At 48.2% G+C, this 26446-nt stretch overlaps 2 protein-coding genes and 1 non-coding gene across 9 annotated transcripts in view; 1 reads left to right on the top strand and 2 right to left on the bottom strand.

The window, feature by feature from the left end:
* Trim26 (tripartite motif containing 26) lies at positions 1-24818 on the top strand. Of its 5 annotated transcripts, none has more exons than XM_050133268.1 (10): positions 1-145; positions 322-425; positions 13185-13691; positions 13771-13866; positions 15098-15328; positions 17304-17321; positions 19013-19035; positions 19621-19736; positions 19947-19979; positions 20308-24818. In XM_050133268.1, exons 3-10 carry the CDS (start codon positions 13254-13256, stop codon positions 20988-20990), a joined length of 1638 nt encoding a protein of 545 aa, XP_049989225.1. In that variant the 5' UTR covers positions 1-145; positions 322-425; positions 13185-13253; the 3' UTR covers positions 20991-24818. The 5 variants fall into 5 exon arrangements, with proteins under 5 accessions (XP_049989225.1, XP_049989224.1, XP_049989228.1 ...); XM_050133267.1 differs by having other exon boundaries at positions 20-145; positions 354-425; XM_050133271.1 differs by lacking the exon at positions 17304-17321 and having other exon boundaries at positions 20-145; positions 354-425.
* Positions 4021-4142, bottom strand: LOC126495680 (small nucleolar RNA SNORA51). Its single transcript, XR_007590211.1, has one exon. It is a non-coding gene; the product is annotated as a small nucleolar RNA SNORA51 (small nucleolar RNA).
* The window catches only part of Trim15 (tripartite motif containing 15), a 6376-nt gene continuing 4080 nt past the window's right edge, over positions 24151-26446 (bottom strand). Inside the window, exons 5-7 of one of the 3 annotated variants that reach the window (XM_050133283.1) lie at positions 25587-25702; positions 25167-25199; positions 24151-24297 (exon numbers count right to left, since the gene is read on the bottom strand). In XM_050133283.1, coding sequence (XP_049989240.1) covers positions 24284-24297; positions 25167-25199; positions 25587-25702 — 163 coding nt within the window. In that variant the 3' untranslated portion in view covers positions 24151-24283. Of the gene's footprint in view, positions 24298-24767; positions 25703-26446 lie in introns of those variants that run through there. The other 2 variants (XM_050133282.1, XM_050133281.1) reach the window with 2 other exon arrangements.

The raw sequence follows: 26446 nt of genomic DNA on the forward strand, positions 1-26446 counted from the left end.
AAGAAATCTCGGTGGAGGGCACCGGGCGCCGGGAGATTGCTGGGCGGGGTGCTCGTGGTGCTTGCTGCTCGCTATGCCCCGATCAGCTAGACCGAGAGGAGTGACCGGGCCCGGAGCGTGGCGCGGCTGAATGCGACCTGCACCGGTGAGACACGGCGGCTCTGCCGCGCGACCCGGGTGGGGACGGCGAAGGCGGCCGCGGGCCCAAGGCAGAGCTGGAACAGGCCCGGGCGCGCGGGACGGCGAGCTCGGGTGCCCGCCGCGTCCCCAGCTCGCTTCTGGGCCTTTCGCCTTGAGCTCGCTGTGTTCATTGCTCTTCAGGTCCAGCCCAGACTTACTTCAGTCTCTTCTAGAACCAAGATCGAGAAGTGAGCGGGACCCGGATGACGGTCTACCTGGTGGCTTGGAGTCTTGAATGACCAAAGGCAAGTCCTTATTTATTTATTTATTTATTTATTTATTTCTTTAATTTTCAGAGTAAATTAGCTTAGCCACTTGTACCTGGAGCTGTGTATTATCCCTGATGATTTACTAATTAGATTTAGGATAAAAAGGTGGTGATGCCTTTAATCCCAGCACTTGGGAGACAGATACAGAGGAAGACGGAATCCGAGTTCAAGGCCAGCCTGTTCTACAAGAGTGAGTTCTAGGATAGCCAGGACTACAGAGAGAAACCGTGTGTCGAAGGCCGAAAAAAGAAAAAAAAAAAGGATTAAAAAGTGTATAAATTTAACTTTTTGGAGAGAATGGAAGGAGACACTTAAAGATTTCTAGTGCATTCCAGATTTTGACAGTGTGTGTGTGCGCTTCAAAAAAAGGAAGAATGACATGCGTTCATGCATGCCTGAACCTCTTGTTGTCTTGATCCCTAGAGCGTTCCTCCCAAGTTAAAAAAATGAAAGACAAAACGCCTTTTCTAAAAGCAAGCTTTCATTAATGTTTTTAAAGTTGCAACTTTATTAATATGATTTGTTGTTGTTGTTATTATCGAGACAGGATGTTACCTGTATCCGAAGACGGTCTGAAAGTGGCCATGGCAGCCCACATTACCCTCTGCCTCCTGAGTGCTTAGATTACAGAGATTACCAGGCGTCTGCTAGGGTGCCTGGTTGCGATTTTTAATAACTTTGTTTTTTGAAACGGTTGTCGATGTACAGAAACATGGGAGAACAATCTGTAGAGTTCTGTGTAGCCTCCAACTGACCCCTTACCATCTTACACGTTACTATTGGCCAAAGCCCCCGGTATATTTATCCACATTTCCTTTTTAAGCAAATACTTATCCCTCCGTGTTCTCATCCGGGTCTCACCGCATTGCATTTGGTTGGCTCTGACAATTTTTAGACTTTGTCTATGTGAACTCTCAAAGTTTGGGGAGATATTTTGTGACGGATACCTCAGACAATTAACCCACTAAGAGAACGGTTTATTTTGGCTCACACTTTTGGAGGTTCTAATCTATGATCCATTGGTGCCTGTTGATCTGGGCCTGTGCTGAGGCAGCCCATAGTACGGAGTCTACAGTGGGACGAAACTACTCTCGTGATAGCCAGGAAGCAAGAGAGAGAGAGAGGAATCCTTCAGAGTCCCGCTGTCCCCTTCTGTGATGTTCTCTGTGTCCTAAAGAGAACCAGTGCTTAAAGTTTGTCCTGTTTTACAGTAGTGCCGATGCGAGAAACAGCCTTTGAGGCGTATTACGATGTAAACTGTACGTGTATTTGTACCCTCTTATTTTATGTCCTACTCTTACAGCTGGGTTTATATGGTAAAAGGATGGAATTAGGTTGCCGTATTCAGAACACCTTAGCAGGGATGTCATACTGTCGAGATTTATGATGATGCTGACCTGCTCACCAGCTGACTGTGTGTTGGTTTTCTACAGTGTCAAGTTCTGCGTTGTGTTTTTTTCTTCCTTTGCATACCGTATTATTTGGAAGGAAGTCCAAATACGGCTCTGCTCATCGGAGGAATTAGGGAGTTATGAATTTTAAATTCTGTACGTGAAATGTGTCCCCTCATTAATTTATTCGTCCATTTATTTATATCAGTATGGACATGCAGGTGTTGGTTTTAGACATTGGATTATAGTTCAGTAGTGCTTTGTTTTGTTGCTCAGATTGGTGCAGCTTTGACTCTTGCCTCTGTATCCTTCCTCTTTTAATGGTGCTTTTTGAACATTCAGACATTTTTTTATGTGACCTTTCAAACTTCAAACAAGTTGGGAAACTTGGCCAAACAATTTCCTCTTGTCAAGAGATAGAGAAAGCCGGGCCCGGAGAGTTGGATCTGTGGATAACTGGACTTGTTGCTCGTTCAGAGGACCTAGGTTTAGTTTTCAGCATTTATGTGGCTCTTAACCATCCAGCACCCTCCTCCGAACGCTGCAGGCACACGGCACACGTGCTGACAAGCAGTTTGAAGAAGAGGAAGCTGTCAGGAAGATGGGCCTTGCCAGCTGGAATGATGATTGACAAGGCAGAGGCCGGCTGATCTCCGAGGCCACCCTGATCTATATAGTGAATGGCAGGCCAGCCAAAGAGGCATAGTGAGAGCCTGTCTCAGAAAAAAAAAAAAGAGTTAGGGAAACTTGAGGCACAAGGGGTAGTGACTGGCTTGTTACTTTCTACAAGAGAATAACAAGCAGGACTGGACGTTACCACGGAACGCTGCAAACTTAACTCAAGTGGAACCTTTTGGGTTAAGGCTTCTGGAGGTGGCGTCCGACTTACACTCCCAGGACCATAATAGCAAATCCATGGGAAGAAGTTGTCTGTAAAATACAAAGGGTTAGTTTAAGATTGGCCTTTAGGATGAAGTAGACGTTGGCCGGACTGATGGGAGTGGAATTTTGGAGACTGGCCTTCCCCGAGAGGGGCGGGTAGGAGGAAAATCTGGGTGATGTGGCAGACGACGCCTAATACTCAGGTCCTGCTGCTGAAGTAGGTTTGTGAAGTGGGAGTCAGAGTTTCAAGAAAATTGGGAGCAGAGAAGCTCGTAGGTCTCGAATATGGGAATGGCATTTTATGGACATGATTCTCTGATTTGTGCCAGCTACTGGAGGTAAAAAGATCTATGACTCTTATGTTCACATTCTGATTGTCTGAGAATACCCACCCCTTACCAAAAACATATCCACTAAAGCAGAGTGATAGTGTTGTCATAGAAGTACAGAAGGAGAGAAATAGGGGACAGTTTTATTCAAGGCTAAGCTGGGTGGAGAGAGCAGAGTGTACAAGGACAGGGAAGGAGTGTGGGACGTGAAGGGCCTCTCCCTATGTGATGTTCTTACTCTGGGGAACTGTGCAAGAGGAAACAGGATTGGGGGCTGAAAGTGTAAATTTGGGCCAGATCCCCGCTCCCCCCAGAGGAGTTTATTTAGTGTGTGAATGGGCACATACACCATGGTGTGTGTCCAGGTCAGAGAACAACTTTCAAGAGTTGGTTCTCTTCCTTCCATCACGTGGGGTTTAAGTCAGGTGGTAGGAGCCTTTACCCCCTGAGCCATCTCTTAGCTTGAAGTGAGTCAATCCACTTCTAGTCAGGACCGTTAAGTAGGAAGACACGCACCTTTGATCCCGATCCTGTAGACCAAGTTGGCCTCGAACTCACAGAGATCCGCCTGCCTCTGCCTCCCAAGTGCTGGGAATTAAAGGCATGCGCCACCATCATCTGGCAATATTTGCTAAATGTTAATGATATTTGTTAAGTAGTTAAATGGTGTGTGACATTGATCAGAGATGCTAGGATATATTATAGGTGTCTCAGCTTTGATGAAAAATAGTAACTCTTTATAGCTTCCTTGAATGCTCTGCCCCCACTATACGAATCCTCGCCACACTTACCCATGGGTGGATTTTGAGTTACCAGTTCCATTTGTGATTGATTTTTGAGACTCACTAGATTCCTAGCTGTAGACCAAGCTGGCCAGGAGTTCAGAGATCTCCCTGCCTCTGTCCCTGCCTCCCAGCATTAAAGTTGTGTGCTGCAGTGCCGTACCTCCTGTTTGTGATCCCTGTGCCCCAAGGTCTCCCATCTACAGTACAGACTAGGAACAGTAGCCTGGACTGGGGTAGTTTTACTCTGCCTCCTCTTTCTATATACACAGAATAGGAAAGCGGCCCGTCCTTGAGGATGAGGAAGCCACCATTTGTAATGTCAGAAACACTGGTGTAGCTGGGTAGGGTGGCACCCTCTTGGAGTCCCGTCATTGGGGAGGTAAGGAAAGGACGATCAGGGGTGTAAGATCAGCCTTGACTGACTACCTGGCAAGTTTGAGGTTAGAATGGAACAGATGAGACTTTGTTCTATGAAGCACAATTAATTAAAAACCCAGAGAGAGAAATTGGGGTTCAACCTGAAAATCTGAAAAGCAAAACAGTCACTGGCTCTAACCTTGACCTTTTTGAAATAGCGGTCCTGCCTCCAGGAATCTCAGAATGAGACTGTCTGAGAGCTGTTTCTTCCCGTTTTATAATCCTCTCTAGGGCTGGGATTAAAAGCGTGCACTGCCCAGTTTCTATGGCAACTAGTGTGTCTACTGGGATTAAAGGTGTGTGTTATCACACACCTGGAAGGCTGACTAGTGTGGCTGTTTTACTCTCCCGATCGTCAGGCAAGCTTTATTTATTAAAATACGATTGAAATGCCACTATAGTTCTAAAACAGCTAACCCCTGCTACACTGATGAACTGGCCCTTTCCTGCCTGATAGCCAACTTGTGAAAACTCAGAGTACCTATTCTCCCCAAATGTCAGCCATTTTTATCCTGCTTTGGTTGCTGCTAATAATAGCAGTGCCTTTATACTTCACATTAAATGTGCTGGTACACCTGCCGAACCTTACTGTCAGTTTGTTTTGTGAATGGCTCCGTGATCCACACCTTTATTTCTTCGCGGTGGTATGGAAGCCCAGGAAAGTCAAGACTCTAGCCTTGTTCTTCTCAACAGGGTGGCTGAGGCCAGGTGCAATCCCAGGTGACTTACTAGGACTCTGTGGTACAGGCTTTGATTGAGTGTCTGCAGATGGTAGAAGGAGAGGCTTGGGTTCCCTGCTCAGAATTCTAGGAGCCACAGGAGGACCTGTGATGCTCCAGAGCAGGCTGGAGGTCTCTTGTGTTCTGTGTGCTCGACTGTCTCGGTCAGTTGGCTGGTGTTGTGTGTATTTCAGCCCTCTTGGTTTACAGCAGGTTCCCCACCCCTTAAAAACAAAATATGACAGACAAGTCCAAGCTGGAAGGGCAGAGAGAGGGTTTATTGAGCTGGCGGGTTTCAGGGTAGGGCTAAGTTTGGGCACAGGATTTGAAAAGGTGCTGATGCTTCCCCCTTCATCTCCCTAGACCGGGTTATTTCTCAAGAGATTAGCAATCTGTCTGTGCAGCAGGAGCTGCAAACCAAATGACTTTACCTCTTCCCGGTTCCTGAGAAATCACTAGACTTTTCCCCTTTCCCAGCTAGGTCTCCTTGTGACTTGCAATGGACTTGTGTTTTTCCCTGAACCAAAGGGTGTGGGTTGTTAATATACTGATGTTTTCCCCTTCAGTCTGGAACTGAGGGAGAGCTCCACCCTAAGCATGGACCCCCCAGAAATGAACTGGAGAGAAAGTTACTATGGGGGGGGTGGAGGGGAAGGAAAGTAGCCCCCCCCCTATAACCAGAGGGTAAACTTTAAACTACTTTTGCTAGTGGATCGAAGAGCACAGTATCTTTGGCCTCTTTCAAATTCCTTGCTCTGTATCTCTCTCTCTCTCTCTCCTCTCTCTCTGTTTTCCTCTTCTCTTTTCATGTTACACATGCTGAGATTCAGATTTGTAAAGATGGTGGTGCCAGGTGTTGGTGAGTCTGTGGAGCTGGTTGGTGGGAGCGTACATCACCACCGTTGCTTTGGAAACAACTTGGACCTTTCTAGTAAAATCGAGGGTCTGTCCGTGTGCCTGTGTGTGCCTGTGTGTGTGCACGTAGGGTCACAGGGATGGTGTTTCTGGCCACCAGAAGTACAAACAGAGCTGCAGTGAAAATGAGCAAAATCAGCTCAGTAACAAGAGTGAACCCCACTGCCCTGTTGGTAAAAACTGAATGGGCTGTCTGGACTTGTGATTCCATTCTTTGAAACGGAAAACCAGGCAGTGCGGTGGTGGGGGGTAGAAGGGGAGAGACAGGAGTGATTATCACCGTTATAGTAAGTTAATTCCTCTGCAGCCATTTCCTCGCCCAGTTCCCGAACCTTCCCGGAATGAACCTTGTCTTCTGTGAGCTGACGACAGAGACGTTGCCAGAGGGGGAGGTGTTCAGCTGAGAACTCCGCAGGAAAAGGAGTCAAAAGTGAAAAGGCAGGAAGAATCAGTATGAGGGCGGGGTGGGAGCGTGGTTTCACTTCTGATGGAGATGGAGTTACAGGTGGGAGTGGCGGAAAGTTGAGCTGGGAGACAGGAGTAGGCCTGGGTCCACAGGACGCTCTCAGAGGAAAAGGAAGGGAAAGATTTTTGAAGATTTTTGACTTTATCCCTGGGGTACCAGAAAGCATTTGGGGGCGTTTCACCAGTGAAGCACATTGGCACTTCACGCTAAGCTGAGTGTGTTGGAGAGGCAAAAAGGAAGACGACCATCGTAATTGGAGTAGCGCCAGCCGAGGTGAGAGGTGATATGTGTGTGTGTGTGTGTGTGTGTGTGTGTGTGTGTATAGTCCCTGATGTTGAATCTGCTTGCTGCAGCCACTAGAGAGATCCTTCTAGATGGCAAGGAATGCCTCTTTTGTTCCCTGTGTAGCCTCAGTTCTTGAAGCATTGTAGACGCTCAGTACATCATACTTAAACCCTCAGTGGTTTCCCGAGAATGCTGGGATGAAAATCAGAACTCTTTATCTGACTGAGCTGGGACTGAGAGAACAGCAGTTATACAAGTCCAGCCGGGGAGAGAGAGACTTCCAGGAGTCGTTTCTGTTACTGTCCTGAGACGGGGTCTTGCCGTGTAACCCAGGTTAACCTTGTATGTGTGCCCATCATCCTGCTTAAGCCTTCCAGTGCTGGGCTGACGGGTGTGTGCCACCACGCTCAGCTAGATTCCAGAATTCTTTTTTTTTAATATTTATTTATTTATTATGTATATAATATTCTGTCTGTGTGTATGTCTGCAGGCCAGAAGAGGGCACCAGACCTCATTCCAGATGGTTGTAAGCCACCATGTGGTTGCTGGGAATTGAACTCAGGACTTTTGGAAGAGCAGGCAATGCTCTTAACCACTGAGCCATCTCTCCAGCCCGATTCCAGAATTCCTAAGTGTGGCCAGCTCTTTCAGAATCTGTTTCCGACTTCTCTGACCTCCTCTGCTCAGCCCCTGTATCCCACCCTATTTATAGCTCAGATCAGCACCCCACCACCCTTTCTTTCCCTCTGGTCTGTCCAGCCTCTCCCCTCACATGACTCCCCAGGATGTTCACTTTGCAGTGAGAGGTGGAAGGACCTCTAGGCTGAGAAGGGCCTCCTCTCATTATCTCTGCCATTTGGCAAACCAAGCCAAGGCTCTAACCTACCTTTTCTGCTTGTAATTAATAGTTGGGCAAGAATCCCCATCTCTGACAGACATTTGGATCCACTTGGGAGTTTTTGTGTTTTTTTTTTTTTTTTTTTTTTGTCAATTTGTTGTTTTTTTTTTTAATTTTATTTATTTATTTATTTATTTATTTATTTATTTATTTATTTATTTATTTATTTATTTATTTATTTATTTATTTATTTATTTTTATTTTCGAGACAGGGTATCTCTGTAGCTTTTTGGTTCCTGTCCTGGAACTAGCTCTTGTAGACCAGGCTGGCCTCGAACTCACAGAGATCCGCCTGCCTCTGCCTCCCGAGTGCTGGGATTAAAGGCGTGCACCACCACCGCCCAATTTGTTGTTTTTTTAACCAAACATTTTTAACCAAAACCAGCGATCCAGTTGATGGGTAATTCCTGGTACAGAGCACAGATGTCTTCTGGGAATGTCATAGGCAAGAGATAGGAGACAAATTTCCAATCACAAACCCAGAAAACTTGCTATTTTTTTCCTAAAGCAGGGCCACACACAGGAGGTCAGTTGTAGAACTGGGTATTTTAAACCTTTGTCTTGTTGACCTCTCAGCTGGCAGCTGCATCTGAGCCCTGTGCGAGTTTCCGCTGTAGTGAACCTGGTCAGCTCCTTGCCCTGGTGGCGTAAGTGGCTTGGACTGTGGTCCCCAGGATTCCCAGGGCAGCCTGGTATCCAGCCCCGAGCTGTGACTAGGGCTATAATATTGGGCAACGTCACATTTGGTAGCTGGGGGTGGGGGTGGGGTAGCCATTTTTCCGGTTCACATAGCCAGATCAATTGCTTTTTGCCCTGAAGTCTAACCTCTCCGGGTTTGTTCGAGATAGCTAGCTGATATTTACCTCTGGAAGAATTTACTTAATTTAGATTGAGAAATAGGCCTTAACTGTAAGCTGTGAACGTGTAAGTGGGGTCTCACATTGTATGGAGCCCTTAGCTAAGTATTCTGGGATGACAGGAAAAAGGGACTCCTGTTGGGAGACCCAGGGACATGTTTGAGGAACTGCTGGGGTAATTGAAAGAATACCTGAGTGTCAGACCTCTACTTGCCTCTCTGGGTACTGTAGTCCGCACCCGGGGATTCATTGTCTTCTAGGAGCTCTCTCTGGCTCATAGGAGTTTGAGGAAGCAGGAAGTAAGGTGCTAGGTGTGGGGCAGAAGAAACCACAGGTGGGGGAGGGGGATTTAGCACCTAATGCAAAAATTGTGGCTGTGAAGAATTGTGGGGCCGGAGCTTGGATACATTCCCTTCCAAACTGGGCCAGGGCAGGGGTGGGAGCAAGAGCCAAAGCCTCTGCCTGGGAGGTGTGGACCTTCACAGTAACACTTCTTCAGAGTGTGTGCAACTCAGTGATTCTCACAGCCGAGAATCGTGCCCAGGATCCACACTGCGTTGCCAGAAATGACAGTGTGTCGTCCCGTGTGTCCCGTCCCCTCTCCCCCCCCCCTGTGTAGCAGGTTCTATATTTATGAGAGCCTCAACTTTGTAAAGGGCCAGAAGGAGACTCAGCGGTGGACGGTATGTCGGGATACTGCAGGCCTTTTTTGTGGCATCTCCTTGCTTCTGTGGAACTGTAGCTGATTTCTGACTCACTGGAGGGGCTGGAGATCCGGTGCTCCAGGAGCAGGGGTGCATATGGCTCTAGGCAGAAGGTAATAGGCCATATCTTCCTGTGGATTCAGAACTCTCCTTTGAGCAGGGAGTGGTGGCGAACTTTCCTAATTTGCTTTTCTGCTGCTGTGGTAAAACAGTCTAACCACAGCAACTTGAGGAAAGAATTTATTTCAGCTTGAATTTCCAGGTCATGCTCCATCATCGAGGGAAGTCGGTGCAGGAATGCAAGAATTTAAAGGAACAGTACCTATTAGCTCACTCACTTATGCTCAGCCTCAGACTGTGCCTAGGAAAACATTGTCCACAGTGTGCTGGGCCCTCCTCTATCAGTAAACAATTAAAGCTGTGCCTCACAGACGTGCCCACGCGTCTCATTTAGGCAGTTCTCCAACTGAGGCTCCGTCTTGCAGGTGACACTAGGTTGTGTCAGATGGCCAATAAAAAACAAGATGTGCACGGTTCACTTAAGGTGATTTTCGTGACTCTAGCTTTCTATGGTTTCTTTCTGTCTGGAGCCAGGCATGGAGGGGTGGATAATGTTTGCATCTTATTGCGGAGGTGATCAGAGAGAACACGGTCGAGGTGTATATGATAAAATGGGGGAACGTAGTTACCTGGGAAAGATATTTTTAGAATCGCAGCAGAGGCCCACGGCTGTGATCCCAGTTCTCAGGAGGCAAAGGCAGGAGGAGAGAGCGCATTCGAAGCCAGCCTGAGCTACTCAGTGTCGAGATTCTGCCTCGTCAAGCGAGCACAAGATTTTGTGAAGGGTGGTTTGAATTTGAGCTGACAGAATAAAATATGGGAATGGGTGTGGTCTTCCTCGGACCTTCCTCCCTTCTTCCCCTCGCCCCCAGCGTTTTTTCCCCTTAATTATGCAAGCTTGAGCTCAGTCACTGAAAAGCAAAAAGTGCTGTCTTAGCAGGAGTGCTCGAGCCAGCCTGTAGGGAAGTCCAGCGTGCATTCAGCCAGATCTGAAGAATGCACGCGGCCTTCTGCATAGCTGAGCTCATCTGGCTGTCGATCAGAGGAGCTGCTCTCAGGCCCCGGTTCACGGTGTGCTGGGGTAAGGAAGCGGCGTGGATCGGGCCTAAGTTTTGGCACCGGGATTGCCTCCTAGCTCTGAGCCCTTTGGCATAGTGGTTAGCAGGGCCAAGCCTGTGTGTGTGAAATAGCACATTTAAATGGCAGATTCCATTGCCCCAGAATTGTTGGTCACCTAGTTATGGGATTCTAGAACCTGAACTTTGAGCCTGGATTATTCACGTTTTTGAGTTTATACCTTGCATTTTACATAGAACACAAAGAGGAGTCTTTTGTAGTCAGTCAGGTTATGGTGACCTAGAAACAAGACTCTGAACAGTTAACATGGATTTTGGTTGTTCTGACCCAAGCATTAGTTCAGTAGAGCATTGGTTAGGTTTTCAGTACTCTGGTTTCAACAATTCTGGTGGTCAAAAAAAAAAAAAAAAAAAAAAATTTCTGGTGGTCACAGACCTTCTTAATGCAACAGAAAGCCATAACCTTTGTCTCCCCCCCCCAATTTTTTGTATAGTTTTATGAAACCATTTCAATGTGAATTGTAGTTACAAAACTCTAAATATTGTAGCATCTATTGCTGGAAAGCAGAGGTTTTCATAAACTGTACTGTGAAACTATTGCTAAGTGCCATTGAGATTATTTCCATTTAAATCTTTCTTGATAGTCCCTGAAGTGTTGTTATAACTACGTTTTGAAGCCAGAATCCAGGATAGATTTATCTTTTGTGCTTGCTTGCTGTTACTGTGATCTTTTTTAGTTTTTATTGCTCTCTCTCTCTCTCTCTGTCTCTCTGTATATGCACGGCTTGCAGGAACGGGCTCCTCCCTTTTATCTTGGGGATCCTAGTTGTCAGTCTTGGCAGCAGATGCCTTTACCTCCACGCCATCTCGCTATCTCTACCCTGGTCTTTTTAAAAAGACCAGTTGATCTGTGACTGCCCCAGTTCTGGATTTGTCTGGTTGTTTCCCCATGGTGTGGTTTAACTTGGTGCTAGTAGCAACTTCTCTGTGATAAAATTGCCTATTTTTCCATAAACTGGAAGTTAAATCTGAAGGCTTGATTACGGTCACTGAAGTCAAATATATTTTTGGCAAGAAAGCTTCGTGGATGATAGTGTTTGTTTTCACTTAACTTTATTTCCTGTGTGTGTGTGTGTGTGTGTGTGTTATTTTGCCTGTAATTTTGTCGGCACACCATATGTCTGGAGAGGCAGGTTGTCACATTCCCTGGAATTGGAGCCACACACAGTTGTGAGCTGCCATATGGGTGCTAGGAATATCGAACCTGAGACCTCCAGAAGAGCAGCAAGGCTTTTAACAACTGAGGCGCCTCTCCAGCCCCAGGTGATGGTGCTTAACATGTAAAGTTCCTCACCAGCCTGTGCTGGATTGTTCCTGTTTAGTGATGACCGGCTTGGTTGCTTGGTTAAGGTAACCAAGCACTGGGTCTCTCCGAAAGTGAGGCAATAGGAAATAATTCACTGTGGCATTGTAGGGACTGCCCCAAACCGGCCTTGACGTCTAGTGATGTTTGGGTTGTTATAGTGGCAGCTGCTGAGTTCTTATTGTCTCCCCACTCCCTTGAAGCCCCAAGGGGGCCTCACTGATTCTAAACAATACTGATCAGGTGCTGTCTTGGCTACGTCTGAGTATCTGATTCTGTTAACCCTTCTGCAGCGATTACCCAGTGATCTGTAAGCCCTGCGGTGTTAACTATAATGGACAGCATAGTTTTCATTCAGCTTAAAAGATCTAAAGACCCACTGGGCCCAGCGTGAACTGGCTTAATGTGGGCTCTCGTGGTGAGGGCGCCATATTTTATGTGAAAAAGAGGACTCGTAGCTGAGCTCTTCCTAGGAAATTGTAAATTCTGTCCTTAGAGCTACCCCCTTCTCTCCAGCAAACAAACAAAAATAACAGAAAGCTGGCCTGGCTTTTAAACTTCCAGGCTATTCTATAAGTGGCTAGAAAAGGCGTCTGGGAGCCCCACAGTTCCATTTCCTTCCCTATTGTCAAGCCCGCTGCAGTGTGTTAAACTGAGAACACTGGTTGGCCCTCAAAAGCAAACCAAGGGATTAGCTCAGACACCGTTAACTCCGTTAACATTTCTGCTAACATTCTGGGGACTTGATCCATCTTAATTTGCCAGTTGAATTTCATTTCAAGTTGGTATGTACTTTTAAAAAATTTTTTAAAGAGCCACACAGGTCTAAACCAGGGTGTTTTGGTTCATATTCTCTGCAGTATAATCCTCATGTTTGTATAGTTCTGTCCCCTGCGGAGCACGCTTATGTGTCTTCACACCAGATCCCTAGGGAATCAACATTGCATTGTCTCCGTGGGCCAAGTGGGCTGTAGTCATTATGTCTATGTATGTCTGTGTGTTTACCGTCTCTGAGCTCTGTAAAGTCTGCTGAGCTCTGTTGAGGGCTCTCACTGTACCCATTAGTGTTAGTGTCGCTGTCCCAGCACTGTAAAACCTTCCCTGTGTCCATAGCAGAGCCAGCTTCCCTACCCAGCATGGGCATTGTGTATCATAAGTGAGGCAGGACCCTGCATTCCTGGTGCCACTTCCAGTTCCAGCTCCTAGAATTCATCCAGAGGACCGAGGAGCCAGGCGTCTGGGTTCTCTCCCTGATTTCCTTCTAGGAACCAGGCCTATGCTTAGTGTTCCCAGCAGAATTCTTCTGTATCGCCTGCTTAGAATCCCCGGTAGGCCTCTCTCTTTCTTTCCAGTTTATGGATAAACTGAGGTTCAAAATACTCAAATGACCTCGGTTGTCACAGGGGTAGGAAGAAGGCTGGAGCTGTGAAGGCTGAGCTTCTGTGTCCCTAGAAAGGCCTTGCCTGCACAGCCCAGAATGGCCACAGAAGATTCCTCCGTTCCTGGCTCCCTTGTGATCTCAGCTTGGACAATCCTGGGCAGGGTTGCAGCTCTTTCTCCTTTTGCTGAGATCTGATCTTGATTTCAGGTCTGGTCTCTGAGGAAGACAAACCCTGCCAGGGAACAGAGACCGCCCCGCCCCCAAGCTAAGAGCACAATGGCAGCCTCTGCCCCCTTGAGGAGCCTGGAGGAGGAGGTGACCTGCTCCATCTGCCTGGATTATCTGCGGGACCCGGTGACCATCGACTGTGGCCATGTCTTCTGCCGCAGCTGCACAGGTGATATCCGCCCCATATCCGGGAGCCGCCCAGTTTGTCCGCTCTGCAAGAAGCCCTTCAAGAAGGAGAACATCCGGCCCGTGTGGCAGCTCGCCAGTCTGGTGGAGAACATTGAGCGGCTGAAGGTGGACTCCGGCAGGCAGCCGGGAGAGCTGGCCCGAGAGCCGCAGGAAGTGAAGCTGTGTGAACGGCACCAGGAAAAGCTGCACTACTACTGTGAGGACGACGGCAAGCTGCTGTGTGTGATGTGCCGCGAGTCCCGCGAGCACCGACCCCACACGGCCGTCCTGGTGGAGAAGGCCGCCCTGCCTCACAGGGTGAGTCCCCGGGCCTGTCTGGTGTCGCCGCCGGCCACAGCTCAGGACACTCATCTCTCCACTGCTTGTCTTTCCCCAGGAGAAAATCCTGAACCACCTGAACACCCTCAGGAGAGACAGAGAAAAAATCCAGGGCTTTCAGGCCAAGGGAGAAGCTGATATTCTGGCTGCGCTGGTACGTGGAAGTCGTGGCTGAGAGGCGATGCGTGTTCCAGGGAGGGACCAGGAAGGTGGGAAGTGTTTCTAGGAGTGCTTTGGAAGTATGGGTGCTAGGCTGGCTTCAGGCCAGCTGGAGCTAGCACAAATATGGGGAAGGTTGGCCTGCCCTGTCCCTGCAGGAGCTGAGGAACCTGACTTTGTGCTCTAAGGGTGAAGATGTGATTTCCTGAGTAGAGAAGCAGCTAGGGGTGTTTGGGAGGGGATGCCAGCTTCAGGGCAGAGGAAAGGGACAAGGACGGTCTGAGCAGCCCTGACTGAGGCTGTCTAGGACAGTACGGAAGACTGGTAGGTAGCACATTGTGTGTTCTCGCTTAGACAGGTCTGGAGGGACAGCTGATAGGTGGGTCCAGTCTTGGGGGAGTGTGTGTGTGTTGGGAAAATGGGCAATGGAGGGGTTCTGGGGTCAGGCCTAGCAGTGTGTGGTCAGGCAGTGAAGAGAGAGTAAAGCTAGAGAGAACTCAAGTCCACAAAGGGCCTCTAGGACCTGGTGTGCTTGGACACCCTCATCTACCAAGAGGGACTGAGGACTCAGGCAGACTCCAGCCACAGGACAGGACTTGGTCCCTGGACTCGCAGTTCAGCCCCACATGGGAGGGATAGGGTACAGTTAGTGTGTCCAGAGTAGAAGAGATGCTGGAGGGGGAAAAATAGAGCATAGAAGTCATCCCTCACGCAGAGCTTCCTGAAAGAGGCATTTGGATACTATCTAGAAGGGTGAAGTGTCATCAGTGGGACACACTGGCTACCTTTTGCTCCAGGACACGCTGGTCAGCTAGAACAGGCTGTGACAGAGCCGTCAGGCAGGGTTGGCTTTGAGAGCGGTGAGGGAAATAGGCTGACTGATAAGTCGTAAAGAGAAGACAGTAGAGCCAGGAGCACCCCGTGGCTTTCTTTCTTTTTTTTTTTTTAATATTTATTTATTTTTTATGTATACAATAGTCTATCTGTATGTGTGTCTGCAGGCCAGAAGAGAGCACCAGACCTCATTACAGATGGTGTTGTGAGCCACCATGTGGTTGCTGGGAATTGAACTCAGGACCTTTGGAAGAGCAGGCAATGCTCTTAACCACTGAGCTATCTCTCCAGCCCCCACCCAGTGACTTTCTACTCAAGGACTAGGAGTCCCCAGAGGATCAAGTGGGCCCCAGTTCCTATGACACACACATACCCACCCCTTGCCCTTGCAGACGAAGCTGCAGGAGCAGAGGCAGTACATCGTGGCGGAGTTTAAGCAAGGCCACCAGTTTCTAAAGAAGCGGGAGCAGCACCTGCTAGACCAGCTGGCCACCCTGGAGCAGCTCCTCACCGAGGGCAGAGAGAAGTTCAAGACCCGGGGCGTCAGTGAGCTTGGCCGGTTGACTCTTGTCATCTCCGAGCTGGAGGGCAAGGCACGGCAGCCTGCTGCGGAGCTAATGCAGGTGAGAGGCCCAGGGCCCGAGTGGGAACCTGGCTTTTGAGGAAATTCCTCCTCCTGGGTCCTCAGTTTTACTGTCTAAAATAAATAAATGGGTATGGTAGTCTTATCCTCCTTGTCTACTCCACATGAGCTTAAACACTGACCTGGTATCACTTTAGAAAAGTCAGCATCATCTGCAGCAAAAAGTGTCTAAGAAATCTTACAGTGCCTTAGAACTGAAGGTCTCTGTTATCATCTTTCCTCCACCAAGCCCGCCTTGTAACAAGACACATATTTGTTGTTTTTGAGACAGTCTTACTATATCCTAGTATCTGTCCTGAAATTAAAGGCAGTCCTCTGTGGCAGAGACTGCTCATTCGTTTCCCAACTGCCCAGACCCAAATAATAACACAGAAACAATATTAATTACAGCACTGTTTGACCAATCATTTAGGCATATTTTTAGGTAACTCTTACATCTTAATTTAACCCATTTCTATCAATCTGTGCATCGCCACGAGACTGTGGCCTGTCACCTGGCGGCTGGCATCTTTCTCTTTCAGCAGCTATGTGGAGTCTCCCTGACTTTGTCTGCTTTCTCTCTAAATCTCTGTTCAGATTTCCTGCCTGTCTTTACTCTGCTAAACCATTGGCCAAATCAGCTTCTTTAATAACCAATGGTAATAAAACATATTAATAGCATACAGAGGTAATCCCACATCAGTCTTCCTGTCTCAGCCTTCTGAGTCCTGGGATTATAGATGTGGCTGAGGTAGGTACTTAGTGGTAGATGCCATATATGGCTCTGGAGATGAGGCAAGGTTGAGCTGTGGCTGCCAGGATCCCGAAGTGCATCTAAAGGGAGGCCAAGTGAAGAAGGAAGATAGATAGATGGGAGGTTTCTTGTGGACACTGGGGCATCCTCCTAGAGAACAGATTGACACGTATGAGAGGTGCCTCAGGACACGCAGGGAGAGCAGGCTGTCAGATTGCACTGGTACACCTCTTCCTCCTTCCCTTATAAGCCAAGAAAGGGGCCATCTGCTCGGTTCCTCTGACTCTGACTCCGTGGTTTGAGGTAATGACCCTTTCCGCCAGCGGAGACACACAAAGGTCTCTAGGAAACGGGATTCCAGGCCAACGGCAAAGGCACATCAGTAGCCGGGGGCGAGAGACAGTGACGCCAGTCCCTAACACAGGCTGCATAAACAGGAGGCCTGGTCCCTAACACAGGCTGCATAAACAGGAGGCCTCTCTTTGTGGCACACTGAGCCTCAGGTAAAAGGGCTGGCTGGACCAGGCCCTGGGGCAGATTAGGAATGAGGTCCAATTTAGCCAGGTATCCGCCCCCAGGCTTTGTACTTTGTCTCTTTGTCCCAGGTTCCCCTGTCTCCTTCCTTTATACCTAAGATAGGCATTGCCTCTTCTCTAGATTTCTTTAGACTCTAGGTCACTTGTCTCCCTCCACTCCTTCCTTTCCCTTCAAGGAGCACATCAGGTTCCCAGCAGCCCGTCCATGTGTGGTGTGTAAATATGAGTTGTGAGTGGAGCAGCTGAGTGTGCTGGGGTGTGTCACCAGGGTGTCTGTCTAGAGAGTATTTCCCCTGATCCACCCTGGGGTAGCTCCTATGCAGAAGCCCCAGTCTGTACCTCGGGGCTCTGCCCCCGAAACTCCCATGGTGGAGAGTGCTGAGGAGGGAAAATAGGGGTTTCTGTTTAAAAACACAACACAGGATGCTGGTGTTAGCAGATTTTGTCTGTATTTGGGTTTCCCCGGAGCAGAGCCCCTCAGCCTTCTGGAACAAGTCCTTAACCACCACAGTTTGACGATTGCATTTGTTTTCCAAATTGTACCTCCCTGAGAAGCCAGCCTGTCCCCTGCCCATCCCCCTTCACTCTCTGACTCCCCTAGCACCTGTCACTAACACAACATGGTGTTATATATTTTTTTATGTTGATTTTTTTTTCTTCCTCTCTTGTCTGCTTCCCTCTGCTAGGATGCCTGCTCTACACAGGTAGGGATGTCTCTTTTTTTATTGCTACTTCACTTCATACTTGTAGATCAGTGCTTGCCTGGCACAAGGAATCACTTAGCAAAGGTTTGTGGAGTCAAAGGAAGGTGAAAATCAGTCAACACAGAGAACGGTGAAGGCTTCAGGCTCAGCAAAGCAACACCTCACGAGATGTTCCCACCCTCGCTGTCCTGCGTGTCTTCCCCTCGTGCAGACAGCACCACTGTCTTCCTCCTGCACAGGGTGCCTGTCCTTAGTGATCCTCGGCCAGCATATCCACTGGGTTGCTCTAGAACAGTCATGGGATGCCCAGCTTCTCTCTTGTGTCCCCTGCTGCCGTCTCCAGCTCCCTGTTCCACAGCGGCCACCAGGGTGACCACAATGACCACCAGGGTGACCACAATGACCACCAGGGTAACCACAGCGGCCTCCAGGGTGACCTCCCCTGTTCCCATCACCTTCTACCACCACTTGCCAAGGAGCAGCCAAGTGACTGGCCACCTAGGGTCTCTGCTAGCTGCTGCCCAATTGCTCATACAGAGCAGAAGTTCCTTTGTCTTCATAGCAGTTCAGAGGTGTGAGTCTAGAGACATCCATGAGGTCGTCTAAGACTTGGTTTATTTGCCGCTGTCTAGTCTTGGGGGGTATTGTTCTCAGCCGTGCAATCGCTGTTCAAAGTTCAACCAATGAGAGGAAAGGAACTAGAAAGCAATTTTTTTTTTTTTTTTTAAAGAGCAAGAAGTCTTGGTCTTTTCCCCCCTGCATCCCATTGGGACTTAGTCACATGACCAGACTTCATTGTAGGGAATGTGGGAAATGTAGTTTCTTGACTGGTCACATGTCATGCCAGAACTTAAGGAGTTTAGTATTATAAAGAGGAGAAAGGACATGTAACATGGCTTAGCAGGAAAAGGCACTGGCTACCAAGCCTGGTCACCTGCGATCAACCTACAGAACCCACATGGTGGAAGGAGCACCGACTCCCCCAAGTTGTCCTTTGACCTCCATGTACATACATTGCGGTATCTCACACACGCACACACACACACACATACACACACACACATGTTTAAAAGCGGGGAGGTCAGGGAATGGGTGCTAGGGATAGTTGCCATTTATCCCAGTGTGCGTAGAGTAAAATTCGCCACCGTCACCTCATCCTGCCTGCTGTGATCTGGCCCTGCCTCCTCTCTGAATCCTTTCCCATTTCTTATCAGTCTGCACCCGGCCAGTACTTTATCATTCTTCAAACCTTAGCTGGAGTGTCTCCTTGGAGCCAGGTCACTTGCCACCTCTGGTCATTTCTGCCCTTGTGTTGTTTGCTCATTTTATTTTATGATGTGTATGGGTGTTTTTACATCAGTGTATGTCTGTACACACTTGTATACTTGGTGCCTGTGGAAGCCAGAAGAAGGCACTGGGTTCCCTGAACCTGGAGTTGTAGATGGTAGTGAGCTGCATGTGGGTGCTGAGAATCGAACCTGGATCCTCTGGAAGAGCAGCCAGTGCTCTTAACCACTGAGCCATCCTCCAGCCCATTGTTGGTTTTCTAGCCCCTCTTGACTGTCGGCTCCCTAGGGGAGGAAGCCATGTATATTTTGTTTGCTGTTGTGTGCCTGCCTGTTATATGGTGTTGACTTATGGATGCAGTTCTACTTAATTCACTTTGGTGCTTGCATTTTCTTCCTTTGCAGGACAGCAAGGACTTTGCCAACAGGTAAGAGTTTCCTTTGCTCATTGTTACTCTCCTATTTCTGTGACCATGGTCCTTGTAAATGATGGGGAGTGATAGGCAAGGCAGCCCTTGTTTCATCCCACAGCCTGTAAGAAAGCATAGTCTTGGAGTTGGAGAAATGGCTCAGAGGTTAAAAGCATTGACTGTTCCTCCAGGGGTCCTGAGTTCAATTCCCAGCAACCACATACTCCCAACCATCTGTAATGAAATCTGGTGCCCTCTTCTGACTGCAGGAAAGCATGCAGACAGAGCACTGTATACATAATAAATAAAATAAATCTTAAAAAAGAAAGTGAAGCCTAGAGGCTGTTCTTTCTCCATCCGACTAGGCTCACTGTCTTCACCTGAAGCCCAGCGGGAGAGTCCAAGCATGGCTCTGTAGACAGAGTGCTCACTTGTGGGATCTGCTGGTGGCCTCATATCCTGGTTTTGTCTTTAACCAGCTTTTCTGTCTCTTGATTAGGGATAATCAAGACTTTCCTGCTTGCTTTATAATTGTCACAGACACCGACAGAGTAGCAAGAAGAACCAAATGACCAGATGTTGTTGTGTCTGTCATGTTTCCAGGTACCCACGGAAGAAGTTCTGGATTGGGAAAGCCATCCCCCACATGGTTAGGAGGAAGGCAGGAGAATTCTCAGATAAACTTCTCTCTCTGCAGCGAGGCCTGAGGCAGTTCCAGGGTAAGCACTGGGGACAAAACCAGGCTTGGAGGTTTCCTGGCTTCTCACGTCCGTATTCTCCCATCTCATCCTTCCAAGGAGCTCTAGCATCTGTATCTTCTCTCTTTGGGATCTCCAGTGGAACCCTGTCCAGTAATTAATACCAAGTAAGAAATAGGTTCATGAGTTTGCTAGTCTGCAGCTCATTTCTATCTTCCTTTTCCTCCTTAGGCAAGCTGCTGAGAGACTTGGAGTATAAGACGGGTGAGTAAACAAAACACTCCCCGCTGTGGAATCCCCTCTGGTATCGCCCAGAGGTGGCCCGTGCCTTGCATTTCTGGTTACTGTGTAGTCTACAGTATTGGTGATGCTTTGACATCACAGGTCACACTTCTAGTACTTCTCCTCTACCCGACCACGTGGTCCTTGAACAGCTATGGAAGCCCAGGCCAGAGGTGTGTGCAGAGTGCCTCTAGGGCACACCCTTCACAGTACTCTTTGGGTTGTGCAGTGAGGCAGCACTGACTCTATGGACAGTGGTTGCCCCTTCCCAGCCCGCCGTTGACACTATTCCTTCCTCCCTTTCCCACAGTGAGTGTCACCCTGGACCCACAGTCGGCTAGTGGGTACCTGCAGCTCTCACAAGACTGGAAGTGTGTGACCTATACCAGCCAGTACCAGAGTGATTGCCTGCAACCCCAGCAGTTTGACTGTGAGCCAGGGGTGTTGGGCAGCAAGGGCTTCACCTGGGGCAAGGTGTACTGGGAAGTGGAGTTGGAACGAGAAGGCTGGTCAGACGATGAGGAGGAGGGGGAAGAAGAAGAAGAAGGGGAAGAGGAGGAAGAAGATGAGGAGGCTGGCTATGGGGATGGATATGAAGACTGGGAAACAGATGAGGATGAGGAATCACTAGGGGAGGAAGAGGAGGAGGAAGAGGAAGAGGAGGAGGAAGTTCTGGAAAGCTGCATGGTGGGAGTGGCCAAAGACTCTATGAAGAGGAAAGGGGACCTGTCCCTGCGGCCAGAGGATGGTGTGTGGGCCCTTCGGCTCTCCTCCTCAGGCATCTGGGCCAACACGAGCCCCGAGGCCCAGCTCTTCCCAGTGCTGCGGCCCCGGAGAGTGGGCATCGCCCTGGATTATGAAGGGGGCACCGTGACATTCACCAATGCAGAGTCACAGGAACTCATTTATACCTTCACGGCCACTTTCACCCGGCGTCTGGTTCCCTTCCTGTGGCTCAAGTGGCCAGGAACACGCCTCACGCTGAGACCCTGAATTCCAGAACCTGCCTAGGCTACACAACAGAATCTGCAGTTCTCTGAGATTCAAGGACTCTTGAGATGAAGAAGGTTGCCTGGATCCCATACCTCTGGAAGCTTCCTTTCTGTGGGATCCCAAAACTGTGTGAAGGAGGAACTTTCTTGGCCAGAGCAGCAGGAAGAGGAGAGTTGAGGGGCATCACGTCCAATCGCACCCATGTCCCTACTGCCATGGCCAAGCTCTCTCAGCCCTGTCACTCCGTCTGTATTTCTTGTTCTAACTTCACACCCCCCCCCTGCCCATTTCCTCTGGGATCTCCTGCTCTGAAGACCAAATGACCCCCTCCATCCTGAGCATCCATTTGTCTTGACTCTGTTCTCTGTTGAGTAGGGGCAGCTTCAGCGTCATTTTCTGGTTCAGTTGTCCAGTGCTACTAGGTATTGAGTGACATCTGAAACCTTTTTGCTGTCCTCAAACTTGAGGTTCCTCTTCCCAAACCGTTCTTGCCTACTTTCCTTGGCTTCTTAACCTCACTTTTCCTACCCCACTAGAGTTAAGTATCTGAAGAAACGAGAATGAACATAGTCCAGACCCACTCAAGTTTCCAAGGCTGTGTGAGTTTGTGTCCTGAGTGCTGGTGGATCATCCCCTGGTGTAGTTAGCAGAGCTCATGGCCTCCAAACCCAGAGCTGAGCAGGTGGTTAATAATTTACCTCTGCAGAGTAGTCCTTGTGAAGGGATTTTCCACAACAATCCCAACATCTTGCTCTTGATCAGTGATCTAAGAACACTGATATCAGAACTACCCCTGCCTCGGGTCTCCAGCTAGTGTCTCTGGACAGCTTTAAGTCTCTGTTGTTGGCACCAAGTAGTGTCCAGAGTCACTGTCTTAGGAGCTGGACTGGAGAGGGAAGACAGGATCACGAGGAATCTACTGTGAGGGGTGCGCGTGCTGACCCAACACCAGCACCTTTGTTCAGTCACCACTGTCCACAGTTAGCCAACACGGTGCCCCTCTTTTTATCCTTAAACATTCCACATTTCCTCTTCCTGTCCGACTGTTCAGCTCCTCTTTGCTCTTGAGAGACTGCTCCCAGACACTCAGTCTTGGTGACAGCAGAGTCACCACTGTCTCAAGACTGAACACTTTGTATCACCTGCTGCCTGAGCCACTAGTAACGCCCGGTGGCTCCCTCGCCACCTTTTACTTCCTGGAATTAATCATCTTCTCTTCCTTCTCTTTTAATTCATTTCTTGTGTCTTTATGACTAAACAAACTACAAGTTCTTTTCAATGGTCAGAAATCTCAAGACAGTCCTCCGGTGCTGTCTCCAGCTTTATCTTGATGCCTCTGAAGTGACCTTGAACCTGACTCATCCATTGCCCCCTCTGTGCACAGCTTTTTAGATCCCCTTTTGTTGTTAGACGGGAAGTTCCAGGATTTTCCCACCAAGGCCTCTAGCCCAGGCTAGGCACAGTCTCCTTAGGTGGCTGAAGATGGTCCTTAGTCTTACAGCCTCTACCTTCTAAATTCTGAGGTTTCAGGTAGGTTCCACTATGCCTAGTTTATACAGTGCAGGGGACTGAACCCAAGGTCTCATGCATCTTAGGCAAGCACTACTCAGCTGATCCCCAACCATGGTCCTGGTTCTGGGCCCCGTGTTTCCTCCCCCCGTTTACTGTGTTTTGTTCAGACATTATCTAAAACTTCCTGAGGTGAGTGTGGAAGGTGAATTTTTTTTTTTTTTAAATCTTCAGTATCTAAACTGTTTATCTCACTTGTACACTGGAGGGATTCACTATAGGATTATTCAAAATAGTTTTCCTTCAGAATGTCAGAGGATTGCTTCACTGCCTTAAGCTCCTGTCGTTCAGAATTCCCGTGGGGCACTCTGCCTCGTGATCTTTCTCAGTGGCCCGTTTCTGTTTTACAGAGGGATCTGAAAGTCTTATCTGTACCTTTATTTACTCCACGTACTAGCACGTTACACTCTGAATGGTACATTTGAATGCTCACATGCGTGCGTGCACACACACATGGAACTTATATACATACATAAAATTAAGGGACTGGACAGGATCTCAATATGTAACCCTCCGTAGCCTGGAACTCACTATGTAGACATGGCTGGCCTCAGACTCTGGGTGAGATTTAAAGGCTTATATGCTGCTGCACCTAGGGAAAGGAAAAATTTGTTTTACAGGCATCTGAGGCAACCTAGAAAAAGGTTTATCTTGGCTCAGAGTTCCGAAGGTGCAGTCCATGATCATAGGTCTCAGTGCTTTTGGTGTCTGTCATCAACATATCCTGGCAGGCATGCTTGACAGAGTCACATCTCATCAATTGGGAGACAGTGAACCAGGCTCCCATAGTCCCCTTCCAGAGCACAGCCCACCTTGGGAACCAGTCATTTAACAGAGGATCGTTCAGAGGCCTTGACCATCAGAACTGTAGACTCTTGCCAGTCCTAGCTTGAAGTAGTCACAATAGATAGATTAGATACAAAACACATAGGCCTGTGGGTAACATACTTTATTAAGACATTGAAGACCTGTACAAATGACCTGAAAGGGCTTTGGGGTCCACCCAGAGTTGATGAGGCCCCGAAGTGTATCCAGTTTTTGTGTCCAAAAGCCACTATAAATTAATGCAAGCCAAACAGAGTCCTGGCTTCCCTACACTGATCACTTTGAAGCTTTTACAGGTTTTTGTTTTCTTTTGTTTTTCCTCTTCTGAATCCCGTTGACTCATAGCTTACTGGTGTAGCCTTCCTTGCCTGCCTCTGGCTCTTCACTCGAATAGAACTGCAGGAAGCCGAGTGTACTTAACACAGATTAAAAACCGCTATACAAGACTCCAAGACAATAAATTCCAATCCCACTTTTGAAGGCTAGCGACAGAGCTGGGTTCCAGGCTGCTGGGGTCTCGGCCACACTTCCTGACTCCACCTTGGTCATTCAAAGTCAGGCAGGAACTTGTTTTCCAGGTGAGGTAGGAATAGAGAGAGAGGACCATTGGTGCTCTAGTATGGGATGTTTCCAAGGTAGTCCAAGGCCATGTCTGCACAATGAAGGACAGCTGTGTCCCCCGGTTCAGGACAGGTGGGTACTGGCCAGCTGGAGCAAGAGCCTCAAGAGCATTCAGTCACTGTCCTTGGTATCTATGGCCTGCTCGCCCACATCCTGGCCATCTCGGCGCCCACTCCCGTGGTGCAACTTACATTCAGGCTCGGGTTTGTGGTCTGAGGGTTCACAGTGACCTCACACGAGGACTTCCAGGATGGAGTATCGTCCATGCTGCCTGCTTCTTAGGCCTCTATTTCTGGAGGACAGATGTGACATCTCTGCCTGAGAATTTGCTTCTTATTAAAGTGAGGTGGCCAGGCTACAGTGCAGTGCCTGGGACCTCGTAAAAAGGCAATCTTGAGCCCCACCATAGGCCACCCAAACAAGAGCCTGTATTTTAACCAGGTGTCTGGATGGCGTTTCTACACTAAGTTAAAGAAGTAGGGATCGATGTAAGAACAGGCAGGTGCATGTAGGAACAATTAAGCTCCAATTTGAAAGTTAATGTTATTTTTGTTCCTCCCTCTCTCCCCTCTCAGCACCTTTTTTTTGTGGTACTGGGACTTTATGCATTCTCGGCAAGCAAGCTCTAGTAGAAAGTTATTAGTACAGCCCTAGAGCCCACCCCATCCCCAGAAAGAGTGTCAGTAGCTAAGGCTGGCCTGGAACTAACTCAGAAGCTCAGGCTGACCTCGAACTTGCAGCAGTCAATCTGATTGCCTCTAGTTCTGGGATTATAGCCGTGTGCCACCACCCCCAGCAAAATGCTAGTTTTTTTTTTAAAAAATATACAATATTAGTTCAAATTTACAGCGATTGTAGCATAATTCTAGGCAAAACTTGGGGCTTAGTACGTGTTTTGGACGACTATGTAGGTAACTGACAACATTCATCAGTCACTGTGTCCAGTACTGTGCTGAGCTCTGTACACATTAATTTATTTAATCCTCATATGGATTCCTAGTGTAGATTGTTATTGTTTACATTTTATGGTGGAGAGAAAAGGCTTAATAGTCCCGAGACCCCAAGCAGTCAGGGTCCAGTGAGCACATTTCATTGCTGTGTGTGGCCGTGGGTGCGATGGACAAGTGGGGTGGAGCCCCCTCCCCAGCCCTTGCTGATTACCTGAATCTGTTTCCAAATGGTGCGTCAAGTTTTCTGAGGAAAGAAGAAAGAGAAAGAACTGTGAGACTTGCTGTCTCTTACAAGTACTTCCAAGGGGAGGGTGTTCTGGCTACCGTGTGAGGGCAAGGGCAGAAGAGAAACTGCCTCATTTTCCTGGACTCTCAGCCTAGTGTCTCTATCCTTACTCCCTCAGTAGAGCGGGGTCTTGTGGGAGTTTCTGGGGGAGGAAAGATGCTTGACCCAAGCTGTTTGCTGATTTTTGTTTGAGTTTCACTGTGTAGTCCAGGCTGGCCTGAAACTTGAGATCCTCCTGCCTCAGTCTCCCTGGTGCTAACATTACAGGCCTGCTTGGTGGTTTGAACCGGGTTTTGAAGATGGGGAAAGATAGAGACAAATGGAAGGGTAGGAGATTCCCTTTACCTGAGAATGTCCTCATCATCTTTGGGAGGCCAAGTATTTTCCTGTGGAGGTTTCGGATCTTCTTAGCAAGATCAGAGGAAATGGCCTCTGGACTCACAAAAGTCTTTGTCTCATACCTGCAAACAAGTTGGAAATCAAACTTAAATTCTACAAATAAAGTACTTCATTTTATTTGTGTGTGTGTGAAAAGCCCTGGTTCTTGTTCATTTCAGTCTCATTACTCATTGACTATGTGACTTAGCCAATCTCCCCTCAGCTCCCCATCACATTGTAAGACTCACTGCGTCCTTCTCGACTCGGTTCTAACATTCTTTGAGAAGCACATTTGGAGACACTTTCAAATGGCCTTAGGTGCTAAAACATCAGTAAATTCATGGATTAATGTTAACTTCTTGGAGCTGGACATGCCAAACAGCTGAGTTTGGTGCCCAGCATATACAGGGTGGCTCACAACAATTCTAGTTTTAGGGGATCTGCCAGCCTCCTCTCGTTTCCTCTGGCACCAGACATGTACACGGTATGCAGGCGTGTTTGTAGACAAAATGCCCCTACACATAGAATGCAACAGACGTATTTGCAGACAAAATGCCCCTAGACATAGAATGCAAGTAATTTTTTAAAAATCTGGATCATTCTAAAGCCATGGTTTTTATATATAACTGCTTTGATGGGGGGAAAGTATGTCTCAAAAGCCAACATACCTACTTATTTAGTTACTTTGAAGATAGGGTCTCTGTAACCCAGGCTTGCCTCAAACTCACAATGAACCCTCCACCTCAGCTTCCCAAGTGCTGGGATTAAAGGCATGAGCTACAAGGCCTAGTTTCAACCCATCTGTTTACTGATTTTGAGCTGTTAGT

The sequence above is a fragment of the Alexandromys fortis genome, unplaced genomic scaffold (assembly GCF_014885135.2).
Source record: "Alexandromys fortis isolate MF-2015 unplaced genomic scaffold, M_Fortis_MF-2015_v1.1 scaffold_458, whole genome shotgun sequence".
Classification (NCBI taxonomy): domain Eukaryota; kingdom Metazoa; phylum Chordata; class Mammalia; order Rodentia; family Cricetidae; genus Alexandromys; species Alexandromys fortis.

Bases quoted from the DNA above. Each gene is read 5' to 3' on its own strand.
- Trim26 (XM_050133268.1), top strand. From the start codon at position 13,254: ATGGCAGCCTCTGCCCCCTTGAGGAGCCTGGAGGAGGAGGTGACCTGC. The intron at 13,692-13,770 runs GTGAGTCCCCGG...GTCTTTCCCCAG, and splicing joins AGGCCGCCCTGCCTCACAGG to GAGAAAATCCTGAACCACCT. The intron at 13,867-15,097 runs GTACGTGGAAGT...TTGCCCTTGCAG, and splicing joins CTGATATTCTGGCTGCGCTG to ACGAAGCTGCAGGAGCAGAG.